Source organism: Cetorhinus maximus, chromosome 5, assembly GCF_964194155.1.
Source record: "Cetorhinus maximus chromosome 5, sCetMax3.hap1.1, whole genome shotgun sequence".
Classification (NCBI taxonomy): Eukaryota; Metazoa; Chordata; class Chondrichthyes; order Lamniformes; family Cetorhinidae; genus Cetorhinus; species Cetorhinus maximus.
In genome coordinates, this window is record NC_135883.1 from 18,562,245 (window position 1) to 18,579,536 (window position 17,292).

Sequence of the window (17,292 nt, forward strand, 5' to 3'; positions counted from 1 at the left end):
GTCCTCGGCCCAACCATCTTCAGCTGCTTCATCAATGACCTTCCTTCCATCATTAGGTCAGAAGTAGAGATGTTCGCTGATGATTGCACAATGTTCAGCACCATTCGCAACTCCTCAGATACTGAAGCAGTCCATGTCCAAATGCAGCAAGACCTGAACAATATCCAGGCTTGGGCTGACAAGTGGCAAGTAACATTCGCGCCACACAAACGCTAGGCAATGACCATCTCCAACAAGAGAGAATCCAACCATCACCCCTTGATGTTCAATGGTATCACCATCACTGAATCCCCCTCTATCAACATCCTAGGGGTTACCATTGACCAGAAATTAAACCAGACTAGCCAAATAAATACTATGGCTACAAGAGCAGCTCAGAGGCTGGGTATCCTGCAGCAAGTAACTCACCTCCTGACTCCGCAAAGTCTGTTTGTGATGGAATACTCTCCACTTGCCTGGATGAGTGCAGCTCCAAATACACTCAAGAAGCTTGACACCATCCAGAATAAAGCAGCCCGCTTGATTGGCACCGCATCCACAAACATTCACTCCCTCCACCACCGACGCACAGTAGCAGCAGCGTGTACCATCTACAAGATGCACTGCAGGAACTCACCAAGGCTCCTTCGGCAGCACCTTCCAAACCCATGACCACTACCATCTAGAAAGACAAGGGCAGCAGATAGATGGGAACGTCACCACCTGGAAGTTCCCCTCCAAGTCACTCACCATCCTGACTTGGAAATATATCACCGTTCCTTCACTGCCGCTGGGTCAAAATCCTGGAACTCCCTCTCTAACAGCACTGTGGGTGTACCTACGCCACATGGACTGGAGTGGTTCAAGAAGACAGCTCACCACCACCTTCTCAAAGGTAACTAGGGATGGGCAATAAATGCTGGCATAGCCAGCGAAGCTCATGTCCCTTGAATGAATAATTTTTTTTTTTAAATGCTCCTTTTGTCTACAAAGAACAGGTCCTGTGTGTGAATAAATGTAGCTTCTAGTAAGCGTAAGTGGGCCACACTGCGATAAGTGAGCCTGACTGATAATTTTTCATTAGTTTTCAGTATAATTCTTAGCACAAGCAAGACTGTTTAGCAGGTGTTGTCCAATCGTGGAATCATATTTAATGTTGGACACTATGGGCGGAATCGTCCCCAGTTTGCACAAAATGCGCTAGCGGGCGGATAAAACGACATTTTACCCATCAGCCGCGATGGCCGTTGCATTAATTTTGCATTCCCGGGAAACACACCATTTCCATGGTGGGCGGGTTCTGATTCGCTGCCATGCCATCACCTCGCCGCTTAATCATGCCCGGTGCCATATTTAAAGTGCCACCGTGCGACATCTCTCAGTGCTTCCAGCCCAGGACTGTCACATGGAAGACAGGATGGCCCCAAAAGGCAAAAAGACTGCAGCACCCCCCACCCCCCTCCCCATCCCGCTTCAGTGACATGTCCCTCGAGTGCCTTTTGATTGCCTTGGAGGCCCAGCGTGATGTTCTCTACCCCCGCTCTGGCCACAGATGGGCAGCTGCATCACCAATCCAGCATGGGAGGCGGCGGCAGCGGTAGTCAGTGCCAATGCCCTGCAAAAGAGGACAGCCACCCAGTGCTGCAATAGGATGAATGGTCTCATCTGTTCTGCCAAGGTAACTCACTTTTTTCATCACTCTCAACTTACACACTCACAAACCCATCGCACATCCACAGGGATCTCACAGCTCAAGGGACAGCACCACTAACTCTCACACACACCCTCACATCTCCATCAGGCTCATACCCTCTCGATCTCGCATCTTCATCCTGTCCGTGGCTCCGCTCACCACACAAACATTCCACGCAGTGCCATGTGTCCTGCTCACACTCTCACCATCTGTTTCCACGCAGGAGAAGCCTGATCACATCAGCAGAGAGAGGTCTCGGACCCAGGGTGGAGTGGCCTATATTAGGTCCCTCACTCACTTTGAGGAGTGTGCCATCATGCTGACTGGTGAGGACGTGGACCGTGCCTGTGGCGATGGTGAGATTGGCGGTGAACACCCCTGTGAGGATCCTGCACCACATCATCCCTCTCTCAATGCAACTGTGAGTGGTCTCTCTCTCCTGCTTTTGACTCTGCTGCCATGCACTAATTATCTCTACTTTGGTTCACAGGGACCTCTGCAAAGTGATCAACACCCTCAGCCAGCCAGTCCCTCAGCTCCATCCAAGTCCTCACCTTAAACCAAGAGGACACCTCCTCCATTGAAGAGCTGGGAATAAGCAGCCTGGAAGACCCGTCACAGCGCTTACCCACACCCTGCACCAGCGCACAGACACACTGTTCGGTGGGACCTATATCTAAAGCAGGCTTGGGTGCACAATCTGGTGGTCACCGCACGGACACATATCCGCAGCAGGAGGAGGCAGGTTCGTGCGGGCTGCCCGGCACTCGGAGGACCCCTGGGGAAGAGGATCTGTGAGGTCCGAGTCAGAAGACGAGCCTCTGGATTCAGTCAACCAGAACACAGAGATATGTGTAGAGCTGCACTCCACTGTGGAAGCCATGGGTGAGTTCCTGCAGTGGCAATGTGAGAGGGAAATGGGGCACCTTGACATCCCTCCAGATGCTCCTTCCCCTTAAGGATTCAGGCTGGGGCCCTCAGGCATCCGAATGGAGGAGGAGCGACAGCTGGATACCGCTGGGTCATCCACTCAGGAATCTCATTGCTGTCCTTTCCTTCCGAGTCCCCTTTGCCCCTCCACCTCATCCTCTGTCACCGCAGAGGGAGCAGCTGGCCAACGAGTGATTCTGGAGGGAGAAGTGTGTGTGTGGCAGGGCCTTTCGGAACCTCATGCGAGCACTCTCCCACGCACACAGATCCTTCACGTATCACACTCACCTCAATGTCCTGAGCATTTTCAATGCTGCCTGCTGGGGTTCACTTTCAGCTGTCCATCTGAGCTGACCTGCATCTCCACCCACCCACTGGTCACACTCCCATGCAGCCCCTGATCTCGCCAACCACGACTCTCGTTTCACTTTCAATTTAGACAGCATGGTCTGGATTCAGTTTTTCGTGCACTCCCCTATCTTTTCCCCTCCCCCAGTCACCCATTTTCTTTCTCCCATCACTGTTGACCCCCCCAGCATCACCTTCCACCTCCCCTCCATGACCTACCAGCCATAACCCTTTTCTTCGGAGATGCCCAGGTAAATATGCACGTTCCCTTCCTTCCCGAAAATCCCACCCCCATCCACATTCACCTCCCTGACCACCTCCTTCCCACCCCCAGGGTCCGTGTCTGCCTCTGAGCCCCCACCAACCACCCTCGCCATCCCTTCTAACGCTACTGCCGAACCCTCACCCTCCCACCCTACCGCCTCACTCTGCCCTTGGTCATTCTCACCATTCCCTCATACCATACCCACCCTGAGTTTGCTCCCCAGGAGGCAGTCATGGATTCAACAGAGCCCTCCCTTGCACGTTCACCTGGATATCAACAGACTGCCCCCCCGGACCCTTTACACCCTTGGAACTCCTCGCCCACCAGCTGAACTCCCCCACCTGGTTCTCCACCCACACTGAACTTCCCCCGTCTCTGCACTCCTTTCCCCCTCTGAACCTCTTGCATTACACCTTCCGCTCCCCCCTTACACCTACCTCCTCAGTTGCCTTCTTCTCCCCTGTTGCCTCTCCTCCCCTCCCCAAACTGCTCCCCAACACCTTCATTGCCCCCCTCCAAACCTCACCGCATCCAGACACCTCTTCCTCTCTCAGTAGATCCTAAACCTTTCCTCTTCACCTCCTCGACCATCATCCATTGTGAGCAGACCCTCAACGGTGACTATCCAACTTCTGTGGGCAGCTTCACAGCAGAGCCATCACCAAGCATGCCATGGACGTTCCTCCAATGTGCCATTGCTGTCGGGCTCCAGCATCTTCTGATCCTCAGATATCTGCGATGTGAGCAAGGCCCTGGGAGTAAGTCCCGACTTCTGCACATGACGCTTGTCAAGACGTGTTCTGCACCGATATGCAATCACACCGACGTGGGCGGACGATCCAGCGGTTGAAGGCGGGGGGGCATGATTCCGGCGGGCTAGCCTGATAATGATATGCAGATGTATTACAATGAGGTTCCCGATGTCCAATGACGGGGGATGTGGCCCACCATCGATAGACTGAGTGGACGATCGCAAACTAGTTTCACGGTGTGAAGCCGATTTCTGTCCTTCTCACCATACTCTCCGCTTATGCCGCCGAGCACGCCCGACACCATCGGGCATGGAATATCCTGCTGTATGTTTTGTCATGTTCAGCAGCTACTCCAATGGGTACAAATTTGGACCTATCATTAAGAATGGTGTGCATTTTGTTGATATAGTCACACTTGTTAAGGATGACTATTCCAGTCCCTTTGTCAGGTTTACAAATATGTTTGTCAGGATTGGCCTTGAGGCCTCGCAAAGCTACCAGACAAAAGCTTGGTGGAAAGCCATTCCCTGGTTCGTTCTCCATGGCAATGCCTTGACCAATCAGAGTCCACTTGCCAACCAATTACTGTCTTCTCATGCAGTATGAATTGTTCCTTTTGCTATTGGCATTCTTGCGAACTGTCCTGATGAGTACAAGATGAGAAGCTTCGACAGTATGTCTCTTTTTTCAGCAATAATCGAATTATATGAATCAATAAACCTAATAGTTCACTGCAGATTACCCTGGAAGGGTAAGGTGTCTCAAAGATTTGAGCAACAGGTGAAGCTGGCCGTTTCACGCTGTTACTATGCAGAAGCAACACGAGTGGTACCTGGCACTAACAGGATGCTGACGTCAAGCCAAAAGGACATTCTTCCTATCAGACAAATGAGTAATGTGGTAAATAAATTTCATTGCCAGTGTGATGCCAGGCATGTAGGCCGTATGTCCCAGTGACTGCTGGATCGAATCAAACAGCACATCTCTTTGGCTGTTTGCAACAGGAAAAGTCCTGGCCATACCCAACATGCCTGTGCTTGCAAAATTAAAAACATAGGGCAGAATCATCCGTGCCCACTGGTGTCGGGCGTGCTCGGTGGCATGAGCAGACAATATGGCAAGAAGGCCAAAAATCAATTTCATGACGTTGTCAAGCCAGTTTGCGATTGTCCGCTCAGCCCGTTGATGGCGGGCCACATTTCTCGCCAACAGAGGTCGGGAACCTCATTGTACAGCATCTGCATATTATAAGGCTAGCCCACTGGACTCATCCCCCCCACCCCCCCAATGCTGAATCGTCCACCCACACACACCGATGTGTTTCACAACTGCACATAAGTGACATGCACCTGATGAGCTGCACTTCACTCAGGGCTTCAAGGTTTGTTTGCCTATCTTGCTTCATACAGCACTCGCAGTCATCAGTGCCAGGCTTCGCAGACAGCACCACAGCAGTTTTAGGGGTGGTGCTCACAGGCAGGTCTCTATCTACCAGACCAGCCATAAGGTGGGGGTGGCTTTGTACAGCTGCAGGGCTAGGGCTTGCTTGGGGAAGGGAGAGAAGTGGCCTCAGGCAAGAGAAGAGGCTGCAGGATGAGGACTGTACTGAGGAAGGGGGTTATCCCAGGGTATGTGTGGGGGCACAAGTTGCTCTGTGCAAGTGGCCTCAAGATGGTGAGGGCTGAGGAGGTGGTCTCAAGAGGAGGTGAGGCCAGATGAACATGTGAGGGTGTGTGTGAGAGAGTGAGCAGTGATGTCCCTTGAGCTGGCAGTGAGTGAGATGCCAGTGAATGTGGGGTGGGCTTGGGTGTGTGAATTTAAAGTGATGAGATTGTTGCCTTACCCTGGGTGGCATGGATGAGATCATTCATTCTCTCTCTGCATTGGATGGACAGCCTCTTCTGTGCAGCATTGACACTGATCACCACTGCCATCGCCTACTAAGCCAGAGTGATAATGTTGCTGCCCCTCCTGCAGCCAGTGCGGGGGTAGAGGACATCACGGCAGGCCTCCACAGCATCCAAAAGGTGCTCAAGGGACGCGTCACTAAACCTGGGGTCTGCAGTCTTCTTGTCTTTTGGGGCCATGTCTTATTCGCAACGGCCCTTGACTGGAAGCACTGAGAGGTGTGTGCACAGCTGTACTTTAAATGTGGCGCCCGGCGTGATGAAGCGGCAAGGTGATGGCGTGACGGGCGAATCGGAGCCCACCCGTCATGGAAACAGCATGTTTCCCGGGAATGCATAATTAATGCAGCGGCCATTACAGCCGATGGGTAAAACATCATTTTATCCGCCCACTACCGCACTTAGTGCAAATCTGGGATGCTTTTGCCCATAATGTCCAACATTAGATGTGATTCCGCGATTGGACAACACTTGCTAAACAATTCTGATTGCGCTAAGAATTACACTGAAAATCAATTTAAGATTATCAGTCGGGTTCTTTGTGTGGCTCACTTACACATGCTAGAAGCTACATATACCCACACACAGGCCCCTGACCTTTGCAGACAGAAGGAGCATGTCCATTCATTGCACCACTTTGAACTAAGCAAAAGATTTGGGGACAGCCATTCCCTGGTTCATTCCCCATGGCAATGTCTTGACCAATCAGAGTTGACCTGTTTGGTGTGAATTTGAATAAAAGTTTGGCAGTTAGCTGTCTTCTGGTGTATTCTCCATGGCAACGCCCCTACCAATCAGAGCCCATTTACCAACAAGTCACCACTGTCTTCTCATTCAGTATAAATTGTTGTTTCCTTTACTACTGGTATTCTTGCAAAGTGTCCTGATGAGTGCGAGGTGAAAAGCTTTGACAGCATTTTTTTTTCAGCAATACTAACCTAATATTATATTCTACTTAATTATAATCCATGTTGGCCACTGTTCCCATGTGACTACATCTTTGTCTGTGTAGATGTAGCTGTATTCTTATTTGACAGGTGAAACATACCGCATGACCTGTGCCAGAGGCAGAACTGCACTTCTGTTATTTAATTACAGAGTCTTGGCTCTTTAATATGGCATTAACATGTTAATTGCACAGGAATGCCTTAAACGAGGCAGTCACTTTTCCATGTAGAGAAATTATGCAACAGCCTTGTGTGTCACTGTTTTAAGAATCGAGTTCTGGAATCAGTTACGTGGTTATGCAGTCTTTGTTTTTTGCTTTTGTTACTCGTGTAATTAAATGTAATCCACTGTATCTTGCTAGTGTGCCTTGCTACCTTATTCTTGTTATATTATTCGCTTTTAATTAACTACATAATGATTTCTTATAAGACAACGCAGATCCTGTACAGACCTTCTTAAGTTTCAATTCCTAGAAATCATGTGGTCCCCTCAATATGTGATAAGGTTTGATTCCTGGAAATCACGTGGTATGGTCTAATGAGAATTCTTATAAAACGTTTGATCCCTATTGGCTCTGGGGAGCAAAGAGAGACCCTGTAAAAGACAGTGCTGCCCCGTTTAAGGTGACTGCCACTTTAAAAATCCAGAGACTGATCATGCGCTGATCGAATCAGGGCCTGGGAAGGCCATTGATCATGAGCATGGGTAGTGCACCAGAAAGTGTTAAAAAGACAGTAGCTGCCACAACACCTTGCACAGCAGAATGTGAGACTGAAGACCAGCAAAGATCAGAGCGTGTCTGTATGCCCATCTGTGAATAGTAGGATAAAGAGAAATTCGAAGTAACAAAGAGTGAGAAGGCCATGTGCCCAAGGCCAAATTGAAAGCCAAGACCTGCATTGAGCCAGTAAAGTCACTGCCAACCTTTGTTAAGTATTAGCTTTTGTTAATTAATAAATGTTTCCTGATATTATGACAGCAGAATATCTCTTATTGCCTAAATGGTTATAGTCTCAAAAGGACAAATTAATATTAAGTGGGTGAAGACTCACATAGTTAGGGTTATAAGACCAAGAACTCCTGCAGACTGCACTTCAAAAGTACATCAATGACTGTAAAGAACTTTGAAATGTCTGGTGGTCATGAAAAGTGCTTACTTAAATGCAAAACTCTCTTCCCTTTTCCCACACCAATCATTGTGTTACTGATTTAAATGAGATTGATAATTAGTACCTAAGCAAGGGCAATTTTATGCTTTGTGTTGTTCATTAATTCATGCCTTTTCTCCCAGAGCTTCCACATATTCCTCCTACTGACAGCACATTCACTCTTTTGATGATGTACTTTCACACTATTGCATTGTTGTGGGGTCATTTTTCCTCAAATCTATTCGAGTTTCTCCTTTACTGATTTTACTTGTATGTTTAAGGCCTTGTTGTTAAAAATAGGTTTCTTGTAATTATCAAAGACATTTCACTCCAAAAGTGGTGTACTCAACATTTCCAAACTTATATTGGTTAAATGGAGGGATTAGTTGCAATTACTCACTAGAAAATCATATTATCAACAATCATGCCTTTCAAAACTACACACAAAGTTTCATTAGCGGGGGCTTAATTATGATGAAAAGCAGTATTGTCTGCCATTTTTTCAAAAAAATCTATTTGGGTTCACAGCTCTTCAAATCTCATCAGGTAGGCACTAACTTACCTTGCACTTCTTTGGAACCCTTTAAAACTCTCCTATTTGTACCAACAACCACTCCCATAAGCATATCTTGCCTTTCCTACAACTAGTATGTGCCTTTAGGTGCTCAATATAGTCTCACTATATCACGTGTTGAAATGCAATCTTCTCACCATCACTAGGTGGATAAATATACATTCATCGGATCAAAGCTCAAGATATAAACCAACAACCAAATTTACCAAATACAAAATACCAAATACGTAACTGAACAGTATTCAATACAAAAGCATATTTACAGTAATTACAACTTTTACTTTTCTCCTCCAAATGTCAAATCAACAAAAAAAACCTTCTCTTCTGCTACCACTCAATGCAACCAGTGCAATGTGACAATCTCTCTGTTAGTTTCAGACTGGCCACTAAACTGAAGGAAGGCAGCCAGATAATAAACCACCATCAGTCATTTAAATACAAATGATAAAATATACTGATTTACTTCATCAGATAATATTTATTAAGATTTAAATGATCTGCACTGACATATATGGCCGTTGATTACATGAGACAGTTAATTAGGTCCTGGCTGCAAATCATGTCCAGCAGGTAGATTTCCATTGGAGGTTAATTAGAATTGAAAGACCTTGCAGCCGAATCATCATGGTGACCTCTGACAGATGACCTCTCATAGATGACCTCTCATAAGAGGAAGGTTAGATGATAGGTTCTACCATGCTTGTGATTTCTCTTCTTAAAACAGATTTTTTTGCTACATATTAAATTTGGTGCATTCTTACAGGATAATCGGGTCTGCACCTTTTGCAGTTGTGTCCTACATTCTTCTGTGGTATGTGCCGCCACTTAAAGCGGGGAAGTTCCTTTGGTACATGTTCTTCTACAGTCTTTTCCAGACTCTGCTCACAGTAAGTACTTGGAACAGTGAGATAATACTGATTGATTTATTAAAGTGTGATGTAACAGATTTTAGCTAGTCTGCAGGAAAGATCATCCAATGTAACTCAAAATACACCGAGAGAGATGATTGAGCTACATGAAATCATGTATTAAGCATATTTAGGATATAGCTTAAGCATTAATTATTAAGTAATTTGCTAATGAGACCAATATTTAGGGCTAGATGAACAGGTCATAGTCAAAGGAATCTAGACAAATTAAACAGTTGATCTAAATATTGGTTAATGGATTTTAATGTAGATACATGCAAAGTAATATACAGTGTAACAGAAAATACAAAAAAAATGTGGTCAATTAAAGAATTAGTGACTTCAACTGTTCTGCTTCTAGCTGTAGAAATTCGTGGATTCTCTTAGTACACCACATTCATCTGCCCTCAGAAAGTTACATATAGATGCTTCCGGGAGGCTGCTGACTTATTCCAAAGGAAAATACTGCAGATGCTGGAAATCTGAAATAGAAACAGAAAATGTTGGAAATACTCAGCAGATCAGGGAGCATCTTTGGAAAGAGAAACAGCTCAGTTTTCAGGCCTGTGACCTTTCATCAGAAGCAGGACAAGTTGAGAATATAATAGATAAAAGCAAAAAGTTTTGAACCAGTGAAAGGGCAGAGGGTGGGAAAAAGAACAAAAGGGAAGATCTTTGATCGGATAACGTGCAAGAGAGATTAAATGACAAAAGATTTCATGTCGCAAGGCCAAAGGGAGTGATAATGGGAGAAGTAAAGAAAAAAAATATGGGGTCAAGAGGAGGTGTGATTGGCAGTACCCTGAATGGCTGCCATTCGAAAGCAAAGAAAAGGAAATAAGAGAGGAACGAGAGAGAGAGAGGGGAAAAAAAACAAAATGAGTGCAGAGGTAATAATCCAAAATTATTGAAGTAAATGTTGAGTCTGGAAGGACATAAAGTCTCCAGTCGAAAGATGAGGTGCTGTTCCTTGAGCTTGCATTGATTTTCATTGGAACACTACAGGAATCTGAGGATAGAAAGGGCAGAATGGGAGCAAGTTGAAGAATTAAAATGTCAGGTGACTTGAAGCTAAAGGTCGCACTTGCAAACTGATCAGAGCTTTTCCACATAATGATCACCCAATCTGTGTTTCGTCTCCTCAATGTGGAGGAGCAGTGAAAAGGGAGGAGGTAAAAGGACAAATGTTGCATTTCCTATGCTTGCATAGAAAGGTGACATAGGAAAGGGAGGGGTGTTGGGGTGACTGAAGAATTTCCTGCATGATACCCTGTGTCAATGTATCAGTAATTACATTATCAAGGTGCAATAGCAATCTTCTTGTTGACTGGCAATTACATTGTATAGCAATTACATTGTTAAGACAATTTCATTGTTAAAACAGGTGATGGGCATTGGCTCACCTATAAATGGGTACAGATGTAACGTTATGGGGTGGAAGGGATTGGGAGAGTCTGTTGCTCTGCAGCGATGTCTTAAGAATAAACCTGCTTGAGTTAAAAGACTAGCTTTGGACTCATTGTCCCATGATAAGCACTTATTGGAACTAATGCCATGGCCCACTCCTCAGTCACCCTCAACACCTTTCCCTTTCCTATGGCACCTTGCCATGTAGATTGTGCCAAGTCAGACTTCCCATGGTGCATGGCAGTAAGAACATCCATTGCTATAAACATACAATAAATATATTGTGGGTGGAATATACTTCTCCAAGTAATTGTGAAATATCAGAAGAGGACATATCATTCCTTCATTATTAGCCAGAAGCAAAATACTGTGGATGCTGGAAATCTAAAATAAAAACAGAAAATGCTGGACAATCTCATCAGGTCTGGCAGCATCTGTGGAGAGAGAAACAGAGTTAGTGTTTCGAGTCAGTACGACTCTTCTGCAGAGCTCTGAAGAAGAGTCATACGGTAGGAACAATACCTTATGGTATTAAACAGTTAAGCACCATTTCTCTCAATATGGAGAGCTTTTCATTTTGAACTCTGCAGCGTTCTTTCAAGCCCTCAACAGGACTCCATTCCTGGCTGCTCCTCTTCCTAACTCCGCTTCTGTCCATGTCCCCTCCTCCACCTCTGTGCTGCTCCTTGCTATGTGCAGCTCTGAACTTTCAGTGTTCTTTGCTCCCCAACCCTGCTGCACTCTGCCCCCCACCTCCAACTCAGATGGAACCAAAATAAATATCACAATTATATTCTGGACTGAGTTGCCAATGAATTATGCATGGAAGATCACTTAATTTCATTAAAACCCTGTTTCGAATTTCAACTCACATACTATGTCCACACTGCTAATATTACTAGATACTGCTAGAGCACACTTGGAGTCATGTGAAGAGTTATGGGCCCAGATTTTTGTGTGGGTTCTGGAAAATGCAACTTGTCCATGGTTAAGGATTCTCAGCTGCATTCCCGACCCATGTGTGACTTTGCTTGTGATTTTTGTTTCTTCACTCAGAGTTTGCATTCACAATGCAGCTTGGAAGCTGCGACTGAGTGTGGGAGGAGTGTAGGTACAGAAACAGGCTGGTTAGAAGTTCCTCCTCTGTTCTCCAACACAGTAAGGAACTGTTAATATTGTTTAAAGGCTCCACCCCCACCCAACCCCATGCCACCCAATGCCCCCTCAGATTGCTGTTGCCACATCCATGCCCTCTTAGATCTCCATGCGACCTCTATACCCCCCTCAGAACCCCATGCCACCTCCATGCCCCCCATGTATCCTCCATAGCCACTCACCCAGTATCTATTATGTGCAGTCCTCAGAAGCCATGCAATAAAAAAATAAACCTGTGACAATGTAATAAAGCTCTCCTTCAAAGGTCTGACATTGATACTACAAAAAACCTTCTCCATTGGAAAAAAATGTTAATCCTTTAAGTGGCCATTAAGTTGTGTAAATAAACAATCATGTACTCTGAAACCACATGGAAGGCTGAGTATATTATTACAGCCTCAATAATCTGTAAGACATTCCCCTGAACAGCTGTGGCAACAGAACTGAGTACGCCATTAATTTTTGGAACTCAGCCAAACATTAATAATGGCCACACTATCAAAACAACATGAAGAGCCTTAAATTGAAAGAACTGGTGTCCTCTTCATTTCAAAGTCGATTTGCCTGTCAATCAATAGAGAGAAGCAGGTGCTCAGATTATTTTTACCTTTTAAAAGCAGCAAATGTTTTTTTCACAGTCCAAACACCAGTCCCAAACCTGACATGAAAAGTTTACCCACACATTTCCGATATTTCTGAATGCATTGTGGCACTTTCCCCAATGGAAAAAGTATTGTGACACATGTTAACACTTATACAATGGTGGTCAAAGTAACGGTTATTTTACCTTTGCAGGACAGAGGCCAATAATGAATCAATGCATTGAAACACATCTACATTATGAAACAGCATCTAATAATGACATTTGAAGGTTTCAAAACATTTTACACTTACCTTTCACAATGTTCCAGACTCATTAGCAGCTTCCGCAGTGGGCACAACTTCTCCAAGGAAATACATTTTTAAAGGGCTTCTAAAAGCCACAGCAGCACATGAAAATAGTGTGCAGGAAGAAATACAATTTTCCTGTGGTCCTCTAAACGGAGACCCCGACCTCGGAAGATGTGCATGTGCATTTTGCACCCAAGGCCTTCCTACCTCATAAAAATGCCACATGAAGACAATGTGGGGTCAGGTAAGCAGAGCCAAATTGTTCTCCCAGCAAAAAAAAACTAAGTTGTGTTTTGCAATCCGATTCACATCTCCATTGGGAAAGGAAAATCCGACCCATGGTCTTCATATTGTAAAAGGTATATAGAAACACTGGGGAAGGTTTTTTAAAAAGATTTGCGGGTATGATACCAGAGCTGAGAAGTTATACCCATCAGGGAATATTGATACTCCTTTCACAGGAAGATAGAAGACTAAGAGGTAACCTGATCGAGATCTTTAAGATTATGAGGGGGTTTGATAGGATCGATGTAGAGGAGATATTTCCACTTCCAAAGGAGACCAGAACTGGAAGATAATCACAAATAAGTTCAATAGAGAAGTCAGGAGAAACTTCTTTACCCAAAAAATAGTTAGAATGTGGAGCTTGCTACCACAGGTAGTTGAGGTGACTAGCATTGATGCATTTAAGGGAAAGCTAGTTAAAAAAACATGAGGAAGAAAGGAATAAACAGCTGTATTAATGGGGTTAGATGAGGAAGTGTGGGAGAAGGCTCATGTGGACCATAAACAAAGGCATCACCTATATTAATATATCGCATATCTGTAGTATCTGTAAGTGTAATATTAGTTTCAAACCAAATGTTGGGAATGAATCTTCTATTAAGTATCCATGTTATCAGTAAGTGAAAGTACTATGCAAAATTATTTGAAAATATTTGGAGATGTGAGAATGACCACATGCCCTATTTGTACTAATTGCTTTGTGAAACCTCAGCAGTGTTGCTCACCAAGTGCCACATTGTTTCATTTTGTTTGTGACTCTTGTGAATCTCCCAAGATGTAGACTCAGTGGAGGATGGAGTTATGCCTGCAATGACGTAGAAGTTGGACTGTGAGGATAGCGGAGGGATCAATAGCTCCCTTTAATGCCAATGCGTCAGGACAAGAAATGTCTCAAACTATCTCTTTAGAAGGCTGTATTGGTCCTTGCAGTGAAATGTTGCTTAGGTTAACAATCAAAACCAGACAGACAAAGACTTTGAACTCTGTGTTGCATAGCTTCCCAAGTTTTACAGATGCTGAATTTGCCCATGTATTTTATTGAAAGAAGCCTGAATAGCTTCAAACAAACATTGCCTTGTCAGTTCATGGAGTTCATGGAGTCCTGGGCCCCTGCTTGTGGAGTGATGCCCCTCAAGCTATATATAACCAATTGTCCCCACTTTCACCTATCATAAAAGGTGCTTGATGAGGTGGGAAATGATGAAGCCTTCAATGTTCTCTAAAGTATGATCCACTGAATGTGATCGTTTCCCTATAGAACTCTGCATAATTTTGCACTAATCTTCCCTTTACGCTGTGGTTCATACCCTGTACTTGAAGCTTGCAATACCCTCAAGCAGGCTTCTCCAATTCACTAGTAGGGCCACATCCTGTATGTCCGGTAAATGATCATGTCGTTGTTAACTCATTGTACATTCTGTTAATATAGCTGCTGCACCCTGTGCACTGTGCAAGTATTACCCATTCTCTAATCTCCCCCTTTACCTATCGTAAAAGTTGCTTGATGAAGTGAGCAATTGACAGTTCCACAACTTTCAAAGGCAATGCTATTCTTGTTTGTATTCATTGAGGTAAAATAGATGCTTTTCAAAGTAATTTAAGTTACGGTCCACTTGAGAATTCTCAACCTTTTGTTTTACATATATTGGAAATGTTGGGCCTTCACAGCATTCAGACTGGCACAATACTGATGTACAGTAAAACCTTACCCATGATGAGAGAGAAAATTCATTATAATGAAAGGCTTATATTAATGTGGATCCAGCAATCATTTTGTTAAAAACTGTAACCTATTTGGATATATGCTTTTGTCACGGACAGTATGTTTGTGATCAGTATGTTTGGTAATGAAAGTGGTGTGTGTCTTCTTACCCTCAGTGTGTGTTTCCCAATTAATAATTCCAGCAGCAAGCTTTTGTGAGTTTAAAATAAAGGAGGCTACTTATTCTCACATACTTACCCCAAGTTAAACGTAATGCCTCACATACTGTTTCACATGCAAAGATTAGGTGTGAAGGTAGTACACTTACAAATTATGGTGAGCTCAGTCTCTGGTTTGCAATCTCTGTCTGCCACATGGCAGGCTTATAGTTTCTCAGGTGGTTTTGATGCTTTGAGTTTAAAGTGAGGGTCTTGTAAAGCTAAAGGTTCCAGGCAGGTTGTGAGGTCTCTCATAGTTGAATTTTCAGGAGGTTGGTTCTCAGGTGAACTTGGAGTTTGTAACAGGTTGAGGGAGTCCTTCTCTCTGTTGGGATTTCTGCTTTCAAGGCATTGTGGTTAATTACCTTGGCTGCTTGAATTACTTGCAGCTAATTGGATGGTTTTCTGGTGGAACTGTCTGCAAATAGCTACTAGCTGATTTGAAAAGCAGACAACAATATGGCACCCCCATGATGTGACTTTCTACATGTTCAAAGTCCTTTTCCAAATAAGGGGGGTGGTCATGTTGATTACACATCCTGTGTTGTGGGTTAACACCTCTGAGAATTTGAGACAGTCGGTGTCTTTGTTTCTGAATGATCCATTCAATCAGATGATACCCTTTTTGATTGGTTTCAGGAAGGGCGTTGATTCACAGCAGTCTGGAACGTTACTTTGATCCCTCTTGAGACAGGGGAATGGTTCTAATCCACAAAAGATGTCAGGTGACCTTGGACAGCCTTAATGTCCAGTTTTCTAGCCTTAATGTCCAGTTTTAAAATGTGAAATTAGTTTGAAGCCCAGAATAAGACATGCCAGTACTGGACATTGCACTCTTGAAAATATAGATAGGTATGTAGGATAGGAATTGAGGTCAATAAAGTTCACATACAAAAGCTTAAGCTCATGTAACATTCTGATGTACTTAATTTTTATACAGGCATTTTCCTGAACGGATTAACACTTGCATAAGAATACTGCACCCTTAATGTAATACACACACAAAAAAGAGTTCATACCCAAATTATTACTTTTATATTTTTAGGTGGGTTTCTAGCTCTTCATTTTTACTGATTGCAATTTTTACTCAAAATCACAAACTGATTTTGGATGAGGAGGGCCATTCCAGGCAACTTAGTTAATACATCTGGAAAGACCTCTAGTTCACCCCACCAAACTCCCCCTGCCCTTCATTCTCATTGTGACATCCAATTGTTTCATAAATAATTTCAGACTTTTGCCCTCCTCTAACCTATTTGGAACTCCATTCCCTGTGTTCCTCTTTGTGTCATGAAGAGCAGCTGACATCAATTCCAAATTTGTTTCTCACTAGTTTCAACTTGTGCTGCCTTGTTCTACTTTTGCAATTTAGTTTGAAGTAATTTTCTGGATTTTCCACACTGTTTACTATCTTAATTACCTCATAAGATCGCAGCTAAATTATGTCACTCAAGGCTGCAAATCCCAGGGTTCTCCAATCTTTCCTCGTACTCAGTCCTCATTAGGGATCAGCTTGAGGCTGTTCTCTGTAAACCCTGCACTTGAATGAATCCCTGTGTCTCAGTGAGCAGAACTGGACAAAGTACTCAGGTGTGGATTATCAAAGTTGCATACAGTTTAATTAAGACTTTCTGTGGTGTACTGTATTATACTTTTTCAGCTATATAGCTAAGCATTCCATTTGCTTTGTTGATGAGGCTTCTCTGCACTGTCTGACATTATGAGTGCCAAGTCTACTAAGACCTTAGGATCTCTTTCAACTTCACTTATGGTGTACGCATATTGCCTTACCTTTTTCCTTTGTTGAGTACTTCATAATTGTCCATTTCAGCTGCTATTGTTCTGCCCTCACATCTATATAGTCCAGCTCACTTTGTAGAGCTGCCTCCTTAGAATCAACTACCCTTCTTATTTGGTATCATCTGAAAATATAACTAATTTGCATTGACTTTCTGAACATAAGGGACAATATTGGCCAATTGTGGATTCCTGGGCCACCTTAGTTAGTGCTTCCCCAACCTCAACGTAATTCCATGTATATGGGGCAGAATATTACTGTCGGCGCGCGGGGGTGGGCCCGACACACCAACGCGTAAAATGACACGTGATGATGTCAGGCAAGCGTCCCGATGTCATTGCGCGTCATTTCAATATTTCGTTCAGTGGGCGCACACCAGAGAAG

At 44.2% G+C, this 17,292-nt stretch overlaps 1 protein-coding gene across 1 annotated transcript in view; it reads left to right on the plus strand.

Moving 5' to 3' along the window:
• Nucleotides 1-17,292, plus strand: part of mfsd2b (MFSD2 lysolipid transporter B, sphingolipid) — a 124,255-nt gene that overhangs the window by 42,525 nt on the left and 64,438 nt on the right. Inside the window, exon 3 of the mRNA XM_078541578.1 lies at nucleotides 9,308-9,431. Coding sequence (XP_078397704.1) covers nucleotides 9,308-9,431 — 124 coding nt within the window. The remainder of the gene's footprint in view (nucleotides 1-9,307; nucleotides 9,432-17,292) is intronic.